Source organism: Emydura macquarii, unplaced genomic scaffold (genome assembly GCF_026122565.2).
Source record: "Emydura macquarii macquarii isolate MOO-44397 ecotype Brisbane River unplaced genomic scaffold, CSIRO-AGI_Emac_v2 contig_691, whole genome shotgun sequence".
NCBI lineage: Eukaryota > Metazoa > Chordata > Testudines > Chelidae > Emydura > Emydura macquarii.
The window spans coordinates 7,726,492-7,742,899 of NW_027130828.1; the positions used below are offsets into that span (position 1 = coordinate 7,726,492).

Below are 16,408 nucleotides of genomic sequence, written 5' to 3' on the forward strand. Positions count from 1 at the left end.
CTGTTGTGCAGCATACTGTGTATTGGGTTGGCTTCTGCCCTCCACCACAAAGGTGGCTACAGATCAGTTGCATTGTATATAGATAGATAGTGAAGCACCTTGAGATGAAAAGCCAAAATATTATTGCAATTAATATCTCTCCTTGAAGACAATAATCTCTATAAACGTAGCTACCGTAGGTGGGAAGGTAACAACAGTACACTGGAGGCAATACAAATATTAACATTCTATCTCCAGTAGAGGGCAGCAGATGAGCATCTGTCTATAAAATGCCTACAGCAGTTGGCTCAGTAACAAATTTAACTCTAGCTATCACTCCCAACAATGCCAATAGGCAGGGAGGAAGAACGAGAAAGAGGAGATCTATCACAGAATTGAACCCACTGTTGTGTAATTTATAGAGGCTGCTTCTCAGCTTAGGTGCATGCAAGCAGCACCTTCCCTATGTGCATTTCTCTAGTGCCTTGCTTGAAATATTTTGTCTATTTCAAAACATCTGTATAATTCTAAAGTAGTAGCAAAGTATAGGGTGGGTATGGATTATTTTCTATAGCTTGCCTTAAAGGAGTTTAGCTGTTATCAAAATACCTCTTCCAGCAGCCATTTTTACTGTTGCAGAGGTAGGTGAGAAACTATGCAGATGCTGGCTTTGCAGATGCAGTGATTGTTCCTAAATGTCCAAGAGCAAAGCACACTTTTTATGAAGCAGTGAGAACCAAGATGTAGTTAGAGACTTTACATATATACACGTAATAAGCTGATCTGTAGTCCTCCACCTACAGAACTGACCTCAGAAAGCAGTCTAATACACACTGAACCAAATGCATCCTTGGTATAATGTGAGTCTTGCCTAACTAGTGCTGTTAGAGGTCTAGCAGTGTGCCAGTGAAAACCATGACAAAGAACAAAAAGAACCTGAAGTTGCTGTAAGAAATCATGTTCCTGGGGAATTAGAAATCACATACTGTAGTCTACACAACATATGTTTACTTAGCCCCGTTGAAGGGGGTCACTCTGAATATGAAATGTGTACACAAACTAATTTATATGTTGCTCCCTCCCAGTCTTTAGTATAGCTATATTCTGCCAGAGTAGACCAGACCAGTAAGATCAATAACATACCCAGAGCAGCCAGGTGACTGCTGTATTAGGCCATAAGAAATTTGCTCCCAGGTAATTAAATAATAGTTCCTCATTCTGTACTGATGTTCTTCTTCCCCTGTTGAAAACTAAGAGTCATGCTGGAAGAATCATTCTTTCTTTTGTGTCTGCAGTTGGATACATTTGAAAGAGATTATCATTGCATTTCTCTGACATGCAAATGAATAGTTTCCATTCATTTCACTATCAATCCCAAAGCTTCCATTTTCAAGTAGAAACCCTTAATGGCATTGAACTGAAGGAGAGGCTGTCTGGGATGGGGGGAAAACAGAATAAAAAAGGATTGTCTAAACTATGACTCTGGGTGGGAGAGAGTGCAGAAAATTATGGGTGAAATTTAGGGGATGCTACCAAGGAGTTTAAGGCTGAGAGTTCAGTTTCGTAAAAAATAACAAGAGCATGACTTTTAGAAGGGTTGTCATGAACATTGTTCAAAAGTCAATGAATAATTTTTGTTTGGGTTAAACATTTCCCTGCAGTATTTATAATCCAGAGATAAGATTAGAAGGACTTCAAGTCCTGGTTCTATCACAGACTTTTAAGTTTGACTTTGGGGAATCCACTTAAGGCCAAATTTCCACAGCTCTCAGTGTGACGCTTAAGGTCAGATGCTCAAAACCAGTCAGCATTCACCATAGTGAGCTGTTTTGAAAATCTGACCACTTATTTTAGTCTCTAAATGGGACATGAGAACTGCTGAAAATCTGATCTCTCTCTGCTTCAGTTCCCCATCTGTAAAATGGGGATCATAACACTGCCTTCCTCCTCTTAGCCTTCTTTTTCTTCTTAGGTGTATCTGCGACATCTAGCCTAATAGTGCCTTGATCTTGGTTGATTCCTCTAGGTACTACCCTGATACAAATAATTAATAATTGAAACTGACTGTAAACCAGAGCAAAATTGACTAGCCTGTGTTTATTCTGGCAGGCTGAGTGAAGTGCAATATAAACAAAGACATAACTAAACCAAAAACATTAATGGCAAAAAGTAAAGGCCATGAAAGGTACTTAAGCATGTGCCTAACTTTAAGACACTGCAAGGAGGCTATTGACATACTTAAAGTTAAGTACCTTGCTGAACTGGATTTTCAAAGGAGCCAAGGGAGTTAGGCACCCAAATCCCATTGAAGTGCAGTGGATTGGATTGGAAGAAGTGTGAGGAGCAGAGGTGACTTTCAGGGTGCTGTGGGGGCGGGGGGAAGGGAGATGTGACTTCACTTGGCAGTATCTCTTTAAATGGAAACATTTAACGCCAAAAAACATAACTCATCGGAGCGAGGCCTTAAAACTCTGTCTTGCAACATCAGTGTCAGCTGGGGGCCTCCAGGCAGCAGATCAGTGACTCCCTGCACTCCGACCAGACTCTCAACTCTCCATGGCTCCAGAAGGGCAAGCGGCGGTGGGAGAGAAAATCCTACAAGTCAGGTCCAGCCCCACCCCGCTCCGCTGGGCAGCGCGGATCTTGTCCTGCAAAGGCCAGTCTGGGGGCCGCCAGGCGCAGCTGCCCCTTGCCCCTGCGCAAGGTTCCTCCTGCGGGGGAAGGAAGTTGGGCGAGGGGAGGGGAACCGCAGCTAGCGCAGCGAGCTCCTCCTTCTCCCCAGTCCCCACGCCGGAGCTGCCGGGCAGGAGATCAGAGCAGCCCGGGGACCAACGAGCTCCCAAGCTCCTGCGCCGGCGGGGTGGTGCCGGGAGCAGCCGCAGCCACTCGCCGAGGGGGGGACCCACAGTGTATGTCTGCGGCGCGTCTGTTTCTTTGTCTTCTTCCCCAGGGAGAGTGGCCGGAGTGGAAGCCCCCTTCGGAGCAGGGCAGGGGGGTGGCTCTTTTGTTTCTGGGACAGTGCTGCCCACCGGTCCACCCACACCGAGCCCTTCCTAAGGGGGGGAAGGAGAGAGGGTCCTCCTCCTCCTCTTCCCACCCGACCCAGCCCTGCCAGTAGCCTGGCTCCGAGAGAAAGGGCGAGCGAGAATGCGCTGCTCCTGCTGCACTTTGTTGCTTTCTCTGGAGAGAGGAGGAGGAGGACGACGAGCAAGACCAGTGAGGAGGGGCTGATTTTTTGCCTTGCCCAGCTGTGGGACACCGGCGAGGAGAGACAGGGCCGTTTTGCTTTCCCCTCTTCGCCCCATGTGTGTCTTTTGTTCGTTGGCCTCGGTAACCCACTTCTCTGCGCTCGGGTGGAAGGCTCCAAACCCCCAGGGAGCCGTGCAAACTGTTGGTGAAAAGCCCCAGACAAAGACGAATTGAGAAGAGGGGCAGGGAAAGTCCAGCAACTAAAAGAGAAGGTTGGCGAGAGAAGGACGATCCTCTTCGCAAGCAGGAGCCACCCAAGGAGAGGGGGAAAGGTGGTGATGGTTTTTTGGACCCCCCACACTTGTGTTCCTTGCCTGGATTTAACTGGGGCTGGAAGAGAGGCGAACCAAGCATATGCTGTGCGAATTGTGTGAGAAGAGAGATGCAGGAACTGAGCTGGGATCTATGGAGCGTTTTATAGGAAAGAAGTAAAACTGCCAAATCACCCAGAGGGGCGATAAAGGAGTCTTATAAGTAGTGTTGTGGTTTGGTTTTTTTGGTTTGTTTTTTTTTTTTGCCTAGTTGCTTCCCGCCTTGGCTGCAAATAAAAATGGAAAAGAGCACTAGCACTTTACGATCTTCCAAGGGAAAGCTTCCAAAATAGACCAGATCCTCCACATCCAAGGAGGAGGAACTGCTGCGTTGTGTGTGTCCTCAATGAAAAAGAGCGGATTGTAACTGTGGTCTTGGTTGCTAGTAACTCATCTGGAGCAAAAAAAATAAATAAATACATTCTTTTTTAAAGGATACATTTCTCTTACCACTATGGAGGAGTGGAGGCAGTGTGGCCGTTGGCTGATAGACTGTAAAGTTTTGCCCCCTAATCACAGGGTGGTCTGGCCCTCAGCTGTGGTGTTTGACCTGGCTCAGGCTTTGAGAGATGGAGTCTTGCTCTGCCAGCTGCTTCATAACCTGTCACCTGGATCTATTGATCTCAAGGACATCAATTTCAGGCCACAGATGTCGCAGGTAAAATGAGACTGGGTGCAGTTTTTGAAGTAAATGTGGTATATTAGACACCTAGAAAATAGCCCATGTGGGGATGATTGTTAACAAACTTATTGGGATGCCCTCAACTTGAATCTAGGCAGGTATGTGTGGGTTTTTTTTTTGTTTGTTTGTTTTTTAAACTGCATTAAAAGTAGCTTTGGGTCCCCTATCTGCCCTTGAGTTCATCCCCACTGCTTGCCAACTGTTATGGCTCTATAATCACATTTTCCTGTTTTTAAAAAGTATCTTTCCCTTGTTGCTGTCTGACAGACTCACAAAAAGAGCGGAAAGTGAGTATCCATGAGACATGGTGAAAGTGGCCATATAGAAAAGTGCTGCCAGATATAAAAAGTAAATTAACTGGCAAAATGAAAGTATTCCATCTCCAATTTATTTTAGTTTATCATCATTTTAGGTGTCACTTGTAACAAATGGGTATACAAAACTCAGATGGAAGTGGTTTTGTTTTCTTTAAGGTGACAGTGTCCCTTTGGTGTGGTATTTGAGAGAAGGACTGTGCTTCAAACACTGCCCGTAAAATTTAACAACCCAGGGAGAAAATTTCGCCCACCTTCTACCATGATTTCAAAACAAAACAAAACATGGTCTACCAATCTGACAAAAATAAAGAAAAAATTTTCTTGCCCTGAGTGAGGAAAGTTCAGCAAAGCTATGTTACACTCTATTATAATCATACCCTGATAGCATAGCTTCCTCCCCCAGCTGGCGGTGCAATCTGATGACGGATCCCTACTTCTGTGCAGTCCCAATAAAGTAAATGGGATCCCTCACTGGCCCAAGAGTTTGTGTTAGCAGATTGCATAGTAAGATTGGAGCCATAGTGTATCGTAACCGTGTATAATCCTTTTTTAAGGCTCATCTGTTAAAGGGACAACTGTCAAGTAGTGAAAGGTCAAATTCGGCAATCAGACCTGCATGGGTGTACCCAGCTTTCCCCCAGAGAAGCCACTGGGATTGTGCACAGGTGCAGTGGTACAGATGCATTGCAGGATTGGATCTTGAGGTTTTCGAACATAAAATTTTTTTTTTTTTTTTTTTTTTAACGAAAATGATCATAATTTGAAATATTTCCTAATTCTTTTTGTTTGACTGTTTGTTTGTTTTTTAACATTCCCTTCAGGTTTTTACAATCCAAACATTTGTGGTATTTGCTTTAGAAGTGCATGGGAAACAGAGAATGAAATTGACTAGAAACAAAAATGAAGCTGGCTGTTATGTCTTCACTGTCCACACTGAGCTAACTGTGGAAATAAACAAGTAGTCTATATGTTGATGTGTAAATATTAAACATGTCCTGATAACCTCAGGTTTTATTGGTAACAAAGGCAAGGGAATACCATTGGCATCAAGGGTATCCTGTGTGAGATTTTTCCAAACATGAATTTAACTTGACAACTCTCAATGATAAATAACAGGTCATCTTGAATCCTAAATGTATATGCATTACAACCTCTCTATCCTGGGATGTCCGCTTTTGTTCCATGAGTGAGTGGGTTTGCTATGTGTTTTCAGCCATTGTGACTTCTTGCCTAGTAATTTCTCTGTTTTAAGGAAATATGAGTGAGGAATTTTGATTGGAAGTGTACAATACAATCAGTAGTTTTCAAGGACTTGGTGTTTAGTACAAATTTACTCACAGTTCTGCAAAGATTTAAGCACTTGCTTAACTTTACACATTAGTAGTCCTGTTTATGCAGATGAATAGTCCCATTGAATTAAAGCTGACCACCAATGTAACTTTTTCCAGGGGTAGAGCCCAAGGCCCTGATCCACAAACTGCTGTGTGTAGGGAGACCTTTATGAGGAAGAATAAGACTGTGTAGGTCCTTGTGTTGATAAATAAAACTGATCAGTTACACAAGTAAAGCTAAACATTGTGGTTTCCCCAAAATGTATCAGATTGCCCTTTTGGTGTCTGCATTATAAACTGATCAAACTGCCTTTCTAAGAAGCTGATTTAGGTGTTTGATCTCTTAGCAATAAGTTTGTTTGGATGAGACTTCTAGTTGTGCAATGTAATGATCTGTGTATTTTTAGAACATCCTGAGGATGACACACTGTGCATTCTTTTCTTTTGAGGAAATATTACAGCCCTCCAAATATATGTTCAGTTCCACATCTACTGTGTATGGAATTCAGAGTAGGCTTAAAGTGATTTACAGTTAGCTGACATATAGTAGAGCTTTCACTGTTTGTAAAGGAACTTCTTGACACCTTAGTTCTTGCCATTGAGAAAGATGTTTTATTTTGGAGGCTAGGGTTATATAAGAGTTAAATACAAAGTCAGTGACTGATTTTTAGAGCTGTTGAAAACCTACTACTCTTGATGAAATTACTGGAAACTGTGAATTTAGGATTTCTGGAAATTTAAGTAAAACTAATCAATGCTGAATAAAATAGTTATAGTTTTTAGTCTAGTAATATCCTTCTTTTCTAGTTACTCGCAAAGCACTTTTTAAAGCAAAAACATTTTAAGGTTTTTTTTCCAATCTTTAAAACTGGTTAAGATTAGAAAACATATAACAATATGTGTAGGCTTATATGTTGCAAAAATGTCCATCTTATAACAAAGGACTTACAAATCATTTCCTTTTTCACTTAGGACCTCATCCAAAGCCCTTTCCATTCACATCAGTGAATATGGGGTTAGATGCTTACTTGCCAGCCTCTGCATTCAGGAACTAGTGATTCTCCAAGGGCATTTGGTGGCTTCACAAAACACCTAAAAATAGATCAAGGATCATCTTGCTCCTCTTCTTGCCCTGTTCTAGAGATCTGTGAGGCTGTCATCTGTTGAAGGTAACAGGACTTTGACAAGAAAGGAAGGATGGCCCAGTGGCTAGAACATTAACCTAGGAATTGGAAGAAATGCGGTTAATTCTCTGAATGCCACAGACTTCCTCTGTGACATGACCTTTGGCAAGTCACTTAGCCTCAGTTCCTCATCTCTTTAATGGGGATAATAGCACTACCCTGCCTCACAGGTGTGTTGTGAGGATAATTACATTATTGACTGAGGTGCTTAGATAGTATGGCAATGGGGGCCATATAAGATTAAGTAAAGAAGGAACAGATCCTTCAAACATTGCTTCTGAAATATAGATGTACATACAGGGCAAATCAGCCTGGCTAGTAGAGGTGTCTTTCTTTTTAAGAAGTTCACCACTTCACCTTAAATGCTGGTGAGAGAGAGAGAAACTCATAGTAGACATGATAAAGGCAAGGTAATATTCTGCCCTGGGTTACACCAGCTCATCTTCAGTGATGTAAATGGGATTGCACAGGTGTGTAACGAGAGGCAGAATTTTGCCTGTGGTGAGAAATTGTTTCAAAGGCTAGCAGTGAAATTATGTCTTGGTGGAAAAAAAATGCTTTTTGATCCAGAGGACACTGGTGTCTGTGACTTTCCCCTTTATGCTGATTAGCAGTGGAATTTATTTTACCTGCAGCCATTAGAAGTATCCGGGAAAATGTACTGTGAAGTTGTTCTGTCAGGTCCTATCCTGAAACTTAGAAAAATCAGCCTTGTAAAAAGCAACAAGGACTTGCTTGTGTTCCCTGCTGTTGAGAGGTTAGCTGAGAATTGCCTAGTACTGATACTGTGCTGTATTTGTTGGGCAAAGAAACCATGCATGGCAGAAAGTCAGTGCAGTCAGACAAGAGAAGCTTTGGTCCTTGACACTATGTGGAAATGGTGCAAGGGTATATTCAGTCTGACTTTGTTTTTTTTTAAAAAACAACTAGCTTAGCAAGCTGAGATCTCAGGTTTGCTCATTCATGTTGTGTTTCAGAGACTTCAGTTTGTTCCCAGACACAGCTGGCCAGGGTAAGATTTGCCAGCACAGTAGTCAGCCCTAAGTTTCTGAGCCATGGCGTGCTAAGTAGAGGCCTCAACGGCCAGTGCTGTGTTCTGCCTATCAGTGCAAGGCTGGATTTGGTGAGACTGGAGGAAACCTTACTTCTGTCGGCTAATAATATTGCTGTGGAACCAAGCTACAAAGTGGTGGAAAATAAGCAAGTGGCTTTAATCCTCTTACCTGGAATCCTGATTGATCTATTACTGCTATTGGATTTATTGGGATTTGAGTTCTGTCCTGCCACTTGGTGACTCAAGATGCAGCTAATGCAAGGGCCATCCTCATTTGTGAAGTGCAAGCAGCTGCAGCAGCCCTAGGGTTGAAATGCTTCAGTCTCCTGTGTAGAATTCTATAACAGACCTCCTTCGTCATCATCCCTCTCTTGACTTGCCTCCCAAAACCCTTGGAGCTCTCTACGTCCTCCCCTGTGGTAATAGTTGATGCTGCTGCTATTGCTCATTTCCAGGCTCCTGGTTAGGGCAGTAGTTGTACAATACAGCTGTCTCCCTTATATCAGTTGCTCTTTTCATAATTAAAACAAGGAGACGGGCCTTATTTTCCCCTTGAAAGATAACTGCTAGTTTTGAGTTTCACATTTTTATTGCTGGTTAGATTTGCTTGTAATTTTGTTAAGTCTTTGACCTAAATACAAATTAAATAAATGCCTCTGCCCTGTGATACAGCTTGGCAATTTTCCTCGGTTGTAAGGTTGTTTCACCTTACATGAGTTTGATTGCAGCTCAATTAATTTTCCCTGACAGGGAAACCTTGACTTGTACTCATGCTGTTACAAAACTAGTCAGAGGTGAGCTACCAAATCAGCTCCTAATTAATCAAGAAGCTCTGCTGAACCAGCACATAGCCCCAATTACTTCAATGGGGATCTGGATCAGCTGTGTGGAACCTCTTGCTAGATAGGGACCTTGGTTTGGTTTTGATCAAAACTTTTCAATGGAGTATCTTGCAAAACATTCTGATCTAATTAACCAGATCTGTAATAGAAATAACTGTTTGTTGGCCTTTCAATTAAGATCTTGTATAATATCCAGTACATCTTGTACTGAGGGCCAGATAGATTTTTTCCATCTGTACTGTGAACTTCCAGGGATGAAAGGAACATTTGGTATACTTCAAGAGGACAAGCACAAAAATCTTAATCCATCTTGCCATTGCTCCTGTCTAGAAGTTGTTCTTCTTGTTCCATAGTTTGATAATCATTGTAGTCAGGGCTGGACAGCTGTGATCTAGTTGTTTAAGCAGAGGGCTGGAAGTTGGGGAACCATGGTCTTGAATCCTTACTCTTCCACTGGCTTGCTGTTCAATCTTGGCAAGTCACTTCACCACCCTGTACCTCTTTGCCATCTGTAAAATAGGACTAATAATGCCTTTGTAAAACAACTTTGATCTATGGATGGAGAGACCTATATACACACCCCAGGTATTTTTGTTACGATTAAGTTAAATTAGCTGAACTACAGAAGCAGCTAATGTTCCTGGTATTGAAGAGTATCTATTTGAATGGAAGAAGCTGGGAACTGAGTTGGGCTGAGATCACTTGATACTACATTGGTTGCTGCGTCCTTGTAGGTCCAAGAAAATAGTTACTGCTTGTATTCCACTGTAGGTAGGAAAAGGGGTTCCAGATACCTTATCACCAAAGGCTTGCACACTCCAGTAATTGCATCAGCAGAATGAATGTTGGCTGCTTTATTTATTGGAGCAGGAAACTGTTGTGACTTAGCCATCCAGCCTTTTGTAGCAGTGGGCTACCACTTTGTGGGCGTTGACTAGAAAAGAGGATGCGTAAGCTACCGTGACTTCAACCAGGTCTCTGCCCCTAGTGCAGACAACTTCTAATATGTTAGCTGCTCCTGGTTGACCCTAGCTCTTAGTAGGATAAACTATGACCAACTAGTGTGTTACAACTTGTCTGTTCTTTCATTAGCAATAAGTGATGCTGTGAGCAGGCAGAGTGGTAGGAAAGAGATCTTTACTGAGCATGCACAGATGCCAGTGTTGCATGCTAAGAGGTCTGATAGTACCCTGGCCCAGTTCAGACTCCTGAGCCACTGGTATCACACCAAACTAGAGTCCTGCTGTAACCTGTCCCTCTCTTCCTAGTTCCACTTATCTTAATACATATGTAAAGAGAGAGATCATAATAGCTAAATCAGTGTCCGCCATGACCTCTTGTCTTGACTAGGACAAGACATTTGACGCTGGTGGTGGGGAATAATTGTGGGCTGCTCTTGAAAACATGTAGGGAGAGTCAGTAAGCTTCATGGGATATTGCAGTAAGAACAGCATTTCAGGGAAGTATGCAGTGAAACAGGCCTACCACTTAATTTATAAATTGGTGGTAGTTCTACTTTCAAGGCAGAGGAAACAATAACAAATACTGGGAAAAGACTATGAATCTTGCCTCTGAAGCATTTTAATACTGTTCACTGCCAGCACGTGAACCCCTTGTCTTCCAACATTTTCTCTTTTTAAAGCCATGTGGGGGAAGGCAGATTTAAGAAAATTGTGTCTAGAAAGTCAGTCTCTTTATTTTATTTATTTATTCCCCGTGTGTCCTGGTTTTGATGAGATCATTGACTCAAGGGCTACTGAGTTTTATGTACCTGCCCCAGAAGGCAAACAACTGCCAATTTCCTGCCCTGCTAAACTGGTTGCAAGAGCTGGTTGGGAACTGGAATCAGGGCCAAGCATAATTTTTTTGGGCCCCATACAAACTTGTAACATGGGCCCCCTCCCACACACATACCACAATCCCTCATCCCATATATACAATGTCATAAGCCATGAACATTTTGTTTTCCTCATGGTAATGGGGGGTTGCAGCCTGGGCTGGGCCACCCAGGGCCTCCGGGCCCCGGTAAAGTGTACCCTTCCGGCTCTCCTCCTCCACTCCCCTCCCCCATGTGGGGGCCCTGACTGGAATCTCTGTTCTGTGGGAAATTCCAACATTTTGAAATTAAAGGTTGAAATTTCCTGCATAGTGAAATTGTTGGTTTTGGGTCATTCAAAATGTTTAGTTTCAATACAATCAACTTTACAAAACACTCTCTCGATTTTAAAAAGATATTATTGAAATGGATGTGTTCTTGCGGAACATTTCAATTTTGATAAACCAACATTTTCTGTTGGAAAATATTTAACTAGCTGTACTGCTTACAGATCCAAGTGGCTGAGAAGATCCATGCCTTTTTGATAATTGTAATGTTTCCATAATTCCTAGGGATTGTCTAGAGAGACTACAGAGCCGTGGTGGGTATAGCTGTGCTGGGAGAGGCTGCTAGTGCAGATGCCGTGTCAGTTACCAGAAGGAGGGGGTGTTTTTTTTGCCAGCATAGCTGCACCTCTTCCCTGAGCAAGGTTAGCTAAGCTGATGGCAGAGCTGTGCTTGTAGCATAGTGTGGTGGTATAAAGGCCTGGAGATGTAGCATGCCTCTTATTCTGCTGTCCTTCCTCAGCCTCATGTTCCCTTTACTCTTGTGTCCCTTGGTGTTCTGTCCCTTTCCCTGCCCAAATAGCACTTTTCAGGATCAGGTCAAATACCAACAATTCTTTGCACCTTTCACAAATAGGGGCCTTCTTAAATTCCCTCACCTGCGACAGGTACCCTGCTCAAAAGGACCTGTCCTATCAATTTTAGATCTCTTGTCCTTGAGTGAAATTCTTGATCTGCAGGGTGAATTCTGTTGAATAACACTGAGTTCCTGTCAATAAAATCAGTCCCTTCCTGTAGGACAGAGGGAATTTTAGTCTCCAGGACTGTAGTAGATATTTTTGGCCTTACCTAGGAAATGATGGCAAGAAAAGCCAGCAAGAATATATTTCGAGTGTTGATCGGTTTTTCAGGTTCAATCATTTTTGCCAGCCTTTCAGGGAAAGCATATTTTGTCAGTATTTCATGCTAAACTTTTTCCCAAGTGCAATGATGAGACTTGGCTCAATGTTCAAAGATCCTGCCTTCACGTGCTCAAATTAAATATCAATGATCACACTGATGCCAGCTAATTCAAGTCACAGGGCAATAAAGACACAGAGCACTTATTTTCACAGCAAGATGTCACTGTATTTGTTATCACAATGCATGTTCCACGCTATTGCTCTGATTGCTTTAGCATGTGTGTTCCCTAATGTGGTGGTATAGCTGCTAAGATGCTGAAGTCCATATATACACCTACATAGGTAAAAGTTAATACCTTTATTGAGATGCTTGAGGGAGGTGATAGTTTTGTGTACATTGAGGGCCTGATCATCCAATCTGCTGGGTACCCAAAACTCCTGTCGATGTCAATGGGAGCTGTATGACCTTTATTTTTATTTTTTATGAACACGTTAACTTTTGGTGTTGCATAAAGTCTCCTGGACACTAGAGATCGTCAAACTGTATGGTGTGTCTCAGATGTCAGTAATGGTTGGCCCATAAAAGTTTTTATCTTAGAACATGTCCAGATGTACAGGTAATTGTGGCCTGCAGCGTGTAGTAGTTTGTTGCTCTTTTGTCTGGTGAGGCGCAGTGACTGTAATCAGCATGATGAAACTATTGGCCATTTTTCTATTTCGATATTGACAGGAAAACAGACACCTGACTTCCCCCAATAGATTAGAATAACCCATTGTGTCAAATGGGCTGTCGGAAAAACACACAGCTCATCTTCTATGTGGGAGACAGAGGTAAAATAATACTATATCAAAGGCCTATTTATTGATGATCTAGGCATTCATTTGTCACGACAACTCAAAGCGAGCAGTTTAAAAAAAAAAAAAAAGTCAGTACATGGAAGATCAAGGCATGTCGGCACGCTCATCAATAGTAATTATTCACAAGGGTTTGGGACTTTATGATGTTGCTTGAAAGCTTTATAGCTTCAGTGCTTGTAATGACTTTCGCATGTCATGCTAGTTGTTTAATATAACTTGGCATTAGAAGAGCCTCTTTAAGCTCAATAATTAAGATAGGTAGCTAGGTTATTTAAAAAATCTCCTTCTATCTAATCTATTGGTTTGCAGGAAAGTTATTTGTATTGTACAGTGCCTAGATGCCCCAACGACTTGGATGCCCCATAGTACCAAATGCTATGCAAACAGTAAATGAGCTGAGAGTTTGAAAGACAAGATACAATGGGTGTAGGATATCAGTAAGCATGATTTGTGGGAAAGGAGAACATAGAGTAATTAGTCACATGAGCATGTTTTGCCTTGGCTTGGTGGTGTGTACATTTCATAGGTGTAGTAATAAACAGATCAGTAGCAGTAATCTCAGCTTGCCACCTATCTTGCCCTTGTCAGCTGAATATTGGCTAATCAATCGAAGAAGTGTATCTCCTCTGACTCTTAGGGCTTGTCTAAGCTTGCAGTGGTGCAGCTGCAGTGTTTTGTGAAGACACTATCTACATGGACGGAAGAGCTTCTCCTGTCAGCCTACGTACTCCACCTCCCTGAGAAAGGGTAGCTTAGCTATGTTGATGGGAGAAGCCCTCTTGTCGACACAGCGCTGTCCACACCAAGAGTTAGGTCAGTACGACTGCGTCGCTCAGGGTGTGGATATTCCACTTTCCTGAGCAACGTAGTTAACAGACATAAGCTGGTAATGTACACCAAGTCCCAATATTTGTGTAGAGAATTCAATCCTTTTCACTTGTACAGAAACCCAAGGGTTTTATTTTCATAATCTTCTGATTCATCCAAAACCTCATGGTCTGCGTAGTCATTTTTGTTTACCTTCTGCTTTTCCTCACTCTCTGCTTCTTACATGTCAGTTCTGCTACAAAAAATGAGTGTAAAAAAGTCTTGTTAGGTATCCATGTTTACTGCATCTCAGTGATTTCTAGTTCAGATGTGCTTGGTTTTACGTGGAAAAAGGTGCTTATTTCTTGCTAAGCCCGCAAACTCCACCTTGGAACTAAAAGAACTGAGCTGGGTTCTCTTCTTCTTCTGCATTGCATTATTACCAGGAATAAATAAGATGCATGTCAGTTGGTGCCCTGCCCCCACTACAATGGCACTCTGTGCAAGCCTTCAGTGAGGTTGCACAGGTAGAACTCACTCACCCTGCAACTGGAATGTAATAAACAATTGTTGCACAAGAAGGCAGGCCGTGTTAGTTGGATTCTCTTAGCTCTGTCAGCTCTAGGCCTAAGAGGAATAAAAAGTAGTAAAAACTGACTTGCTGATTTTAGTGATTCAAAAATAGTTTAAATGCCCCCATGAAGCAGAACTCTTGAGTAAGAAAGTGCCATTTTTTTTAACCTGGTCAGTTTTCAGGGGTAGGATTGCATTTTGAGGCCCTTTTCCAGCATTTCATCCAGCTATAAAGACATTCACCACGTCTGCCTTCCCTGACCATTATGGTGAAATCCTTTTGCTCTGGGTGGCCATCTAAAAGAAGGGTGATATTGTTATTGAAACCCTCTAAGGAGAGAAAGCAATGGTGTTTAGCAGTGGCTGTCCAACAACACTTGTGATACTTAACTTTAGAAGCTAGTTAGAGGGGGCAAGAAGTTAATCAAAATGCTACGCTTACTCTATTGGTACTCCAGTGTATATGTGCATTGGAGTTAGTGAGTTATACATCCAAGACAACAATAACGCACGTGTATATTTTGCTGACCTGACCACTACTCCATGGCAAGCGGAGCTTGTGGTAAAAGAGCTTAGCGCTGGAGCTTTCACATCAGATCAAGATTGCAGGGGTCATATTGTGCAAAATGAATTTTATGGATGCTAGGATCAATATTTCTGAATAGGGCCACGCAACCCCACTTTGGCTCCTTCATCTATTCTTGAGACCTCTGATGAGGGGCCAGATTCTACTATGTCACATTGGTGTAAACCCAGTGACTATACTGAAATCAGGGGACTTACTCCAGATTTCCACTTATGTAACCAAGGGCATGTTCTTGGGCCACAGTTCATACTTTTCTTTTCTTTTGGTCTCCCTTTCAAAAAAAAAATCCAAAAGCCTCTTACATCAGTGCTTCTGTTTAGGCTTCAGGCTTTTCCCTTCAATATTTCCCACCCCAGACACCTAAATAAGCTCTCAAATATGCTAATCCTGCCCATGCCTGATTTCTTATAGCCAACAGGCTTCTTCCTATGTGAGAACTCAGCATGCTGCCAAGAAACTGATTATACTGCTTAAAGCAGCGCAGTACTCAGGGACATCAGGGGCAGACACAGTGTGCTTCAGAATAGGGCTGGAACTTTCATGGGGACTCTGGGACGAGCCTATTGATTTTAAAATTAAGTGCAAATGACCAAGGAATTTTGTCTCTGAAAGGCACAGACTTAGATTAGTGATTTGCGGAGCTGCAAGACACTTCTGTAAAAAGGGTTAGATCAAGCTGCATTGAAGACTGGTGGAGGCAGATAGGTAAAACAATAGCATAACAGAAACATGGCAAAGTATTATATAGACTTGATAACACCTCTGTTAAGGTTGGATTCAGTTTTCACTTAGAGCAGGGATTCAACCTCTTGGATTTATATGAAGAATACAGAATATCTTCCCCAAACTTTAAATAACATCATTCACTCTTTACCCATAGGTTTTCTGGAGATTTTCAAGTAAATCTTTTACTTAATTTGAGTTAAAACGAATTAAAAGAAAAATTGGACTTTTAGGAAATTCCCCTCACCCCCTCCACCTTTTCTCATAACCCTTTGCTAACAAATGGCTGCTTTGTCATTACACTTTCCACATAGTTAAAACTCATTAAATGTTCATATAAAGAACTTGCCTTATAATAAACAAAGTGTGTGTATGTATAATATAGTTTGCACTAACTCTGGGATCTGCCTCAGTGGATTTTGACAGATCTCTCTACCCAATGAAATTTATCTGGTCCCCATTTACTGTAGTATCTGAACACTGCACAATATTTAATGTATTTAGCCTCACAACACTGCTGTGGGTAGGGTAGGGTAGGGAAGTAGTATTATAGATAAGCATGGGATAGGGTTTTAGATGGTGTCTGCGGCAGACCTGCTCCTTATACACCGATCTGTAATGTGTAGGAAAAAATGCTGTGTGATTATGGAGGACTTCAATTTGAGTGACATGTTGGAGGTCTCGTGCGGCCAGTACTAAAGCATCCTTGGAATTTCTAAATATTATAGATTTTCTAACTCAAAAAAAGTTGCATACCACTGGGGGAATTCATACGAGATTTTGTCTAGATTGATAAAGAGGAAATGGTAGCTTAGGTGCAAATTATCATGACTTGATCACATTTATAATGTGCAAACGGAATAAAGTCCAGATCAGTAAAGTATACACTTGATGCTTTTAAGAAGGCCAA

The 16,408-nt window shown here is 42.1% G+C and overlaps 1 protein-coding gene across 4 annotated transcripts in view; it reads left to right on the top strand.

The window, feature by feature from the left end:
- The first annotated feature begins 2,549 nt into the window (after positions 1-2,549).
- VAV2 (vav guanine nucleotide exchange factor 2) overlaps positions 2,550-16,408 on the top strand; it is a 284,485-nt gene continuing 270,626 nt past the window's right edge. For all 4 annotated transcript variants that reach the window (XM_067541859.1, XM_067541857.1, XM_067541856.1 and 1 more), the window contains exon 1: positions 2,550-4,197. In XM_067541859.1, the coding sequence (XP_067397960.1) occupies positions 3,994-4,197 (204 nt within the window). In that variant the 5' untranslated portion in view covers positions 2,550-3,993. The remainder of the gene's footprint in view (positions 4,198-16,408) is intronic.